Source organism: Larus michahellis, chromosome 1, assembly GCF_964199755.1.
Source record: "Larus michahellis chromosome 1, bLarMic1.1, whole genome shotgun sequence".
Classification (NCBI taxonomy): Eukaryota; Metazoa; Chordata; class Aves; order Charadriiformes; family Laridae; genus Larus; species Larus michahellis.
The window spans coordinates 91,993,910-92,003,337 of NC_133896.1; the positions used below are offsets into that span (position 1 = coordinate 91,993,910).

Sequence of the window (9,428 nt, forward strand, 5' to 3'; positions counted from 1 at the left end):
ACTTTCACTGTGTGTTTCTGGCCCAGTCCCAAGGTCCTGCTGGTGGTCCAGGCCCGAGCTCCTCTGTGCAGGTTCTGCCCCCTCAGTCATTTCTGAAATACTTCTTGCAGGCGTCTGTTCCAGCCTGCATCCCTGAACTTGACCAGTGAGTTCTCTGTTTCTTGGCCAGGCTTCAAGCATCCTTTCAGTCTCTGTGAGCCCCAGGTTCTCACTTACTACTTGACAATTGCATTACCCTCCAGCTTAGGTTTTTCCTTGTAGCCAAGTTCTCACGTCAGTGTGAAGAGTACCTGCCAAAACATCTTCCTGCTCACTGCTTGCCCCCTTGCCCTCTATTTCTCTGTGATTAAGTGTGAATGATCCAAATGTTAATTGAAATGTATCAAAACCTGTCTTAAGAACAGAATTTGTCCCTGTTTCACACAGATGGTAACTGAACCCTGACAAGTGGCCTTTCATTTATAATGTAGGATTTGCGAAAGTAATTCAGGCACTTAATTGTTTTTAAAAACTCTAGCTTCTAGTCTTCCATAACTGTTATTGATTCCTTTATAGAAGAAGTTATGGTGAGTCAAAGTTGGCATCCCTCTAGTCCAGCATCACAAAGACCATTATCTACTTCAGAAAAATCTGTAAGACGAGCAGGTATTTCCCTCTTTCTTCTCCCTTGGTTGTTAATTCAGCTGTTAGGTAACTGGGGAGTTAAAAGAACTTCCTTTAGGTCTAAGCCTCAGAAAGGTGAAGCCAAAGTCTCTGTTCTAGCAGCTAAGCCCATGTTTCTCAGGAGTAAGGTGGCAAACCTGTAGTACTCCCACCAAAAGATATTGTGGATTCAGGAAACGTGCACAGATTGATGTGGAGACTGAGAAAGCACCTGGAAGAGAGCAGCTGGGGGTTACTACATACGCAGATCACAGATGTAGCAAATCTTTGGTTGAAAGTACGTCAGAAACCGGAAAAGCATCAGGGAAAAGTATCCTGTACCCTTTGTCAGCTCTTAGTCACTAAGCACCAACTTGGCAAGGGCTGTGTGGGCCAGCAGTTCCATGAGCTCCATCTTCTGCTACTTGCAGTGGTTATTGGAACGGACCTCAAACTGCGTCAGGAAGGTCGCCAAGCTACAGGAGCTTCATCCACGACTTGTCCCTTTGCAGCTTGTCTGAAGGCACAGCTTAAAAACCTTCGGTTCCGCTGAGGCAGCTGCTGGGTTGCTCCTCAACCCTCAACAGTCCTATTGGCAAATCATCTGGGTCTAGACACAACCCCGTCTTAAGTCTTCACCTTCCTCATAGCCATGGTCTTTTGGCTCTCAGGCTATAGTTTAGAAGGCGTCTATCTTGTGTTATCTACTAGTCTGTCACATTGGATGCTAAAAACTTTTATTAACGGCCTGCATTGCCTTATGGAAGGGAACTGAAGTTCAGCATAGGTGTGAACCAGTGGCTTGCCACCCTACTCACCACACCAAACGCTGTCCAGAAGGGGGACTTCTTCCAGTACCTTCCTGCATCCCTGTTTGTCCCGAGTTGGAGAATCCTCCCTTTCCGATCCATCAGGCCGCTCAGCATCCATGCAGGGGAAACCCCTCCCGACAGGCGGCAGCTCCCGGGGCTGCCGCTGGAGCCTCCCTCCCCCAGCGGAGCCTTTGGGGACCCCGTTACGCCGTGCCGTGCGCTGGGAGCGGGCCAGCAACGCCATGTTTTAATGGCAGGGACGGCGGCTTCACCGGAACCGACGGAGGCGGGGGCGGCGGGGGCTGCGGAGGCTCTCGGCCTATAACGCCACCAGCACTGGGCTGGGCTCCAAACCGCACGGGGCAGGTGACGCGTCCAGGCCCTGCGTGACCCGCAGGCCCGGCATCAGGCGGCAGGAGGGGCCCCGGTTGCCGCCTGGGCCCTTCGGGACCGCGGTGGAGGGCGCCCGGCCCGCTCCCCCCCCCGCTACTCACCGGCCCCTCCGCAGGGGGCCGAGCGGAGGGGTGGGCGGGCTCTGCTCCCATTGGACGGCCCCAAGGGAGGGGCGGGGCTTATCCCCTCGGAAGTCCAGCGAGAGGAAGGGGGCGGGGCTCGGCTGAATCGCCCCTCTACACAGGGCGCCTCGCTCCTCTGCGCTGATTGGCTGCGGAGGAACACACAGGCGGTGCTGATTTGCTGATCCTGGAGGGTCCTTCCTACTTCCGTTTCTGACTGGCTGCCGGCTCTAGAGGGGCGGGGCCCCGCCGCCTATAAATTGGGTGCCCCGGCAGCTGCCGTGCCGGCGCGGAGGTGAGAGGTGTTGGTGTGGAGCCGGTTGCTGTGGCGTGCCCGGGGGTCCTGGTCCGGCTCGGCGATGTGAGTGTCCGCCCGATCGTAGGCAGGTTGTGGTGGGCGCGTTGCGGGGGGGTGGGTGAGAGCGAGAGGGAATGGGCCAGCGCTGATCCCGTGTCCTGGCCGGCGGCGGGGCCGAGTGGCGCATTGCAGCAGCCGCAGGCGAGGCTGCCCGCACCGCCCCCCCCCGGGCAGTCCTGCTCCCCCCGCCCAGCGCCCGTCGAGGCCCCACCGCCTGGAGAGGGGGTATGTGCGTGGGCCGTGCCCCACCGGTGGTGTGCGGGGCTCCGGGCCGCCGCGCCCCCCTCCAGCCGCCGCCAACCTGGATGGAGGCCACCGCTGCGCCCAGACGCCCAGGGGCTGCTGTCTCTATCTCCCCGCCCCGGGGAGCCCCCGCGCTGCCTCCCCGCCGGCGTGGCCCCGTCCCCCTCCCTCCTCCCGGCGCTTGCGGCACGCTGCGGGCCGCCTCCCGGTCACCTCCCCGCGGACAGGCGGCTGTCACCCACCTCCCCGGGCCCCGGGAGGCCGCAGTGCCGGGTACGGCCGCACCCGCAAGCCCCCAGCTCCGGGGCTGGCCCTCCCCGCTGCTCTCCTGGGCCTGCCATTGCTCCAGGCTCACCTGCTCCTGGGACCCGGGGAGGGTTCAGGCCCTCAGAGCTGTTGCCAGCACTGCCTCAGCCTGGGAACACCGGGGTTTGGGTGGATTTGGGGAGAGGGGAGGAGGAATGTGTGGGTTCCTCTCTCCTGAGCGGCTGTTTGTGCGTTTCCCTAGGTCTGACCCAGCTCAGCAACCTGCTCCCGGGGCCCCTGAAGGGGGAGCCCCTGGTGGGGGCCCCTCTGGGCCACCCCCCAATCTGAGCAGTAACCGCCGGCTGCAGCAGACGCAGGCCCAAGTGGAGGAGGTGAGTGGCTCTGCCAGCTGCGCCAGCATCCCAAAGGCTGCCCAGACTCTTCTCCTCCTGCTCTGCAGCAGCCGTGTTCTTGACAGGCGTCTGTCGCTGAGGGGGTGGATGCTCTTGTCATGCTAATGCCAGAAAATACTCAATACTCAAGAGTATGATGGCAGACCTCTAAAGAGGCTGGAGCAGAGATGAAATTGCTTTAAGTTTAAACACCGCTTAATTCCAGATAAGACTTCAAAGGAGCAAGGCTGTTAGATTTTTTGGTACTTTGCATCATGCATCTGTTACGGAAATAAAGCTATACAGCATCCAGAACAACTCTTAATCCCTGCCTGCTGCTTGAAGGGAACTGTCTGTGTGCACGCTCAATGTGGGATGTGCGGGGAACCTTGCCTGACTTTCCAGGGTCAGTGTCTGTAGCATGGCTGCTGTCATGCAGTAACGACTTTATGCCTCACTGGGGCAGCAACATGTAGCTGTAAGTTATCTTTGCAGTTATTGGGGAGTGAGCATATGATTACACTTGTGAGGGGGGTGGCTTAGGCTTGCTGGTTTTGAGAGCTTTTAAAAACAGGTGATAATGTGGGGCTGAGGACCTGGTTTAAGTGTAGTTGAACTGATACTTTAACAGAGTGTCTAGGATTTTTTTTCCCCACTTCAAAGTAGGCAATGACTTGAAAGCTGTTTCATATCCCGACCTTTTTGTCTTGTTTGGGGCTTTCCCTTGTTAGTATCTCAGTGTTAGTTATTGGCCAAGTTATTTCTCTTACTTTTTTCAACTCTCTTTACCAATATAACTGCTCCTACTATTCTTCCTTCTGCAGGTGGTTGATATAATGCGTGTAAATGTAGACAAAGTGCTGGAACGAGACCAGAAACTGTCAGAGCTAGATGACCGGGCAGATGCACTTCAGGCTGGTGCCTCACAATTTGAAAGTAGCGCGGCAAAACTCAAAAGGAAGTACTGGTGGAAGAACTGCAAGGTGAGTTTTCCTAGTGCCATGATCTCCTTAATCAGAAGGAAATTGGGCTAGTCCTCTCCTGCAGGGCTTTGAGAGGATAGTTGGGGCTTAATAACTATTTCAAATGCTTAGGATTCTTTCACTGTGGAAAGACTTTGAGACCTTGGCTGTCCTACCTTCAGGGTGTGGCTTATGTTCCCTGGCTGTCAGGGAAGATGTGAACCTGTTAATCTGTTCTGAGTATTACTCTCTGACAATCTCTCTCTCCAGATGATGATCATGATGGGAGTGATTTGTGCCATTGTGGTGGTGGTGATTGTAAGTAAGTACCAAAAAGCCCAGGATCAAAGGTGAAGAAGTACCAACTCTAGAGTACTCTAAACTCTCTTTTTGGTTTGAGATCTGGAGGGTCTTGGTTGCATAAGTGTTAACTTCAGTCCTTGGGGAAGGGAGGTGGTGGTGCTGGAACTCCCACATCTATTGTGGAAATGGTATGCTTTACATAGTAATGGAATGAATTGGGGGTGGCCATTATTGTAGAAATGGGAAATTCTGTCTGCCAGGTCAGGTAAACCTGTAAGTATGAGGGGCAATTACCCTGGAGCGGGTGGGTTGACAAGTCCCTTCCCTGGTGGGGGATTTGGAAGTCTCTGGGGGACCTTTGGTGTAACTTGCCCTTCTGTTCTTTCCTTTTTTTTCCTATTGCTTTGTCTCCAGTCTACTTTTTTACTTGAATGTAGCTCCTTCAGTCTGCAGCCTACTGTCCCCTGTCACCTTGCCTGTCTCTTCTTGCCCCTGAATCTTTCCTTCCCTTCCACCTAGCTTCTTCATTGATTTCTTTATTGGTTTTAATTTGTCTTCTGTATAGACTCTGAAGCGCTCTATTGAACATGGTTAGACTCTTCAACAGCTGCTGCAGCTTTAGGGAGGGTCATCTGAGTTTAAAGGAAGGGGAAGCAGAGGAGGAGTGGGTAGCTAATGCTCCTGCTCTTCTGCAGGGAATTTTTGTGGCTTGTTTTTGGGTGTGAACTTGTCAAATAGTGCCTGTGTGGACTCTAGCAAAATAAGAATGCCTTAATGTAGTGCCTTTGGGGATGAAGGACTTCAGCATGTGAGATTCTTTAGTATTCTGCCTAAAAAGAGCAGCAGCATGACTTAAGCTTTTCATTGAGCTTCTGAAATAAAGGCTAGTTTGTGTTGGTCAGTGACTGTGAACCATCTGACTGAGCTAGATATAGTCATCTAGATTTCTCTAGCCATGGAGAGATGAGCACTTAAAGAAACAATTTATTCTGCCTGTCCTTATTTTCAGATGACTTGCTGTCTGAACATGGCCATTTCAGTTATTATAAAGGAGAGCCTACATGATTACCTCAGTCAAGTGCAACAGACTAAGGAGTTTTGTAACTATCTAGAAGGCATGTGTGGGAGTAAAATCTCCTGCCAGAAGGAACAAAAGAACAACAGTAAGGAGTCTGGTGGGGGGTGTCAAATATTCCTTTCATCTATGCAGACACAAGCCAGGACCTGTGGCTTTCTACTGTTTTGTAGCTTTCTGGAAGACTTTGGGGTAGTGGCAGAGTGGAAACGTTTTTCTTTTGTGTTACTGAGTTGAATGTCAAAGGACTGGGGATATTCCAGATGAGACTGAACGAGCCACACAGCTTTTTGATTATGAATACCTGTTCTGTTTCTGCTACTACAAAGTCCTAACTTGCAGCAGGAGTTAGAAAATACTTGGAATGGTTAGCTAGGGATTCAAAGGGAAATGCTGCTCTGGGCATGGGTATTACAATGTGACATCAGATGTCCCAGTTTGGCAGCGCAGATCTCTAGAGATCTTGCCTATCAAACTGAAATCCTCCTACTTGCTATGGGTTCTCTAATTTAGATCCAAGATGGTATCTGCTAAAAGTAAACTTGCAGCATGGAATGCTGTGGCTTCCTGTAAGCAATCCCCTTGTTCTCCTCCTTCAAAAATAGCAGGAGCTGTGAGTTGCTTAAGTGTGTTGACAAACCTGGGGTTAAATGAGCTGCCCTGTTCCTCAGTTTCTGCAGAGTCTTCTGAGGAAAGTGCATCTTGTCTTTTCTTACAAGCTGGGCCTGTAATCTAGACTGGAAAGAGGGCACTCCTTTAATTTAGGAAGCTCTACCTGGGTTCTAGAATACACTGGGATCTGTCTAGGCTTAAGAGGATGCGGGGAGGCAGGGGAGTGAAGTACAAAAGCTGTGAGGAGCAGAAGCTTGTTGTTTCATTGGGTGTGCCAGGGAAGCCCCTTTCCTCCTCACAGGGCATCTGGGAAGGGGCTAGGTTTTGCATGCTCACTTCCATGCCCCAGCATTTCATTTGCGCTGAGTTCATCTCCCTGCAATTCCATCCCTGTCCACCTTGGGTGAGGGCAGAGATGAAGATCTGGAGTGAAGCAGCCCTCGTCCCCTGAGCACTTCCCTAATTCCCTGTGGAACTGAGATGTGATGGACGGTCAGAAGTGCATCTACTGAAGAGGAGCCAGGGCCTGCTTGTACTACTTACTGCTATCATTTTAGGGGGTGGGCATACAAGCTTGAGGCCCCCAGACCAGCACTTCTCTTGAACTCTTCTAAACGAGCCTTTGGTGCCCCATTCTTCCTGTTCCTCTGGGGGCTGAGGTCCCCCTAGGCTGTCTCTTCCATTTCTTTCTCTTAGATGTTGTATGTTGCCTCTTCTTCTGTTCCCTTTCCCCTCCTTTGTGTCTCTATGCATGGGCAAGAAAAATCACCAAGGCCCTCTGAGTAAAAGCAAGGGACTCTGCTGTCCACAGCATTATAGCCACTCACGCACGTGCAGTTTATTTCCTTCCTCTATAAACACAACTGTAATCTCCTCTGGCATGTTATAGTAATCAGCTCATGTACTTTAAATGGTCTCTAAGAAACACAATTCACCACCTTATTGCGTCTGTCTGGTCTGTCACTGGGTGGGGAGGGGCTGGGATACCAAACTCTTGTTGGAACATCTGTTTTGGGGGGGGAGGGCGGGGGTGAGGCAGGACACTTCTATGCTCTACACACACCTGAAGATTCTGGCCCTCAAAGCAGTGCGTACTTTTCCATTACAATGATGGTAGTTCCAGTTGTACTGGAACCGTGTGCTGGACTGGCTCCGTGGTAAGTCTGTAACAAGATGTATGGACCAGCAGCTCTGGGGAAGAGGCTGCCCAATCCAGCTCTACTTCTGACCACCAAACGTCCAGGCACTGCATAATGCACGGGGAAGTAGTGCTCTGAATGGGAGTGTGTGTTGCTGGTAGCTCTAGTTCCTCGGGCTCTGTTGCTTTTGCATTTCAACAACTTATCCTCAGATCCTTAAACCCAGAAAACAATTCTCCATTGATGTTGGGACATGTGCTCGTGATCCAAGAGTAGGATGCTGTTCACAGTGTATCTTGGGCATGGCTGGAATAAAGGTAAGTGCCGCCTTGTTTTACTTCACTGTACACTTGAAACTCATTAAAAAGAAATGACAGAGCTTTGTCCAGTGCGGACTTATTTTAAAATGAGGTACTTGTGCCCTTATATCTGCTCCTGCTGTTACAAACTTCAGGTTGTAAAACAGTACTCTCTATGGCTTGTGGTTCCCTTACAGCCAGTCTTTGTCCAGTCTTAAACATCACCAAAATCATACTAGAGCAACGTGAATTTGGAGCAGTACAGCTAGGCTAATTCTTTCAAAGGTGAAAGCCTTCCTGGGGAAGGGGGATGCCTGGACTGGCTGATGGATTAACGCAGCATGTACAGTCTAAACTTCAGTCTAAACTTCATCACGGATCAGGCCTGCACAACCTGAATGAACTAGTCATGCTACAATTCCTGCCAAGTGTGTGTTGTAGTTCTTTAAAAGTATAATTAGAAATTCAGGTTCTGCCTTTGAACGTGGAACTCTGATATCAACTGCTTCATTCCAATACCTCCTGATCTGGTGAGGCCTTCACTCTACTGCTCTTAAATGGATGTGTTTTAAACCTTCATGTTTCTAGATGCCCTAAGCCTTGCTCTGGTTTCCTGAGGCTTCTATGTACTGATTGAAGAAGGCTGCATGCTCTCATCAGCTGAGGGGGTGTTGGTTTCTTGTCTCAGCTGGGGAGCAACCAAATGATAGTGGGGAAGACACAAAACACTTTTCTTCAGAGTAGGATTGCAGCATCAACACTTGTTCTGAAGTATCCACTGGGGTTGGAAGCCTTAACATGGCAAAGAGAGGTGATAATGGGGAAGTACAGGGGTTTTATGTTTGTTCTGACCTCTAAGCAAATAATTACTCTCCAAGAGATGTAACAGAGAAGGATATAGGTTTTACAAAATAGGCAAGCGTGCTGTGTCTGTTGGATATGTGAGTAGCCCAGTGTTTCTTCCAGGTTCCAAACAATGCTTCCTCTAGGAAGATGAAAGTGGGTGCCTTCACAATACTTCCCCTGTTTACAGGCCAAAATAAAGTTGTGCTTCAGCTGCCATACTTCTGAGAATCTTTGACCTGTTTTTCTGCTGGAGATAGCTACCCAGAACACCCTTATTTGCTCCCCAGTTTTCTGATATGAACAGCCCCATAGGATCCTTCCCTTCAGTGCATAGGCTGGCTAAATGATTCTTGCAGAGGCCAAAATTACTCTCTTTTTCCGTATTCTCTCCTGCCAGACTTCTTTTCCAAAACCACCTGTACTATTTTTTTATATAAATTTACCATAATCTCCAGATACTAAACTCTTTTTTAGTTCATTGCCTTTAAGTATGTACTTGGAAGGTGAAGGCACTTTTCTCTCATGCTCACAAGACCCTTTTAAGTATTGCACATTGGTAAGTATGAAGAACTGCAGGACTGAACACAGCCGTCCCTCTGGTGTGTTCCTGAGTTCCGTGGTTGCTTCTGTCCTTTCACCAACACCACTGCTGCCCTTTTCATTTCTTGATGTAGCACATCTCCACCCCTTAGATTTTTATTGAGCCTGTCCCAAGAGCCTGGTAACCCTTTCCTCAAATTCCTTCTAGGTTTGACCTCAATCTGTGCAGACAAAGCTTGCATTTTTCTGTCTGGCTTCTCTAAGCACTTCAGCAAGCAGAGTTTAGTTCTTCTAAATGTGTTGCGTATTTTCTGAAGTGGTTGTTTTCTCACTCTCTGGCTTCTCTAGACACTTAATGTTGTACTTCCATGCATTTCCTGTATTAACTTAATTCTTATGAAAAAAAATAATTTTGGGATCTGTCAAATTGTGGCTGCCACACCG

The 9,428-nt window shown here is 50.1% G+C and overlaps 1 protein-coding gene across 1 annotated transcript; it reads left to right on the forward strand.

Annotated features, from left to right (window-relative positions):
- Positions 1-2,204: 2,204 nt before the first annotated feature.
- Positions 2,205-7,102, forward strand: VAMP1 (vesicle associated membrane protein 1). The gene is made up of 5 exons (XM_074593135.1): positions 2,205-2,330; positions 3,079-3,208; positions 4,033-4,191; positions 4,441-4,492; positions 4,888-7,102. Coding segments are annotated over exons 1-5 (360 nt in total). The 5' UTR covers positions 2,205-2,328; the 3' UTR covers positions 4,905-7,102.
- Positions 7,103-9,428: the final 2,326 nt, after the last annotated feature.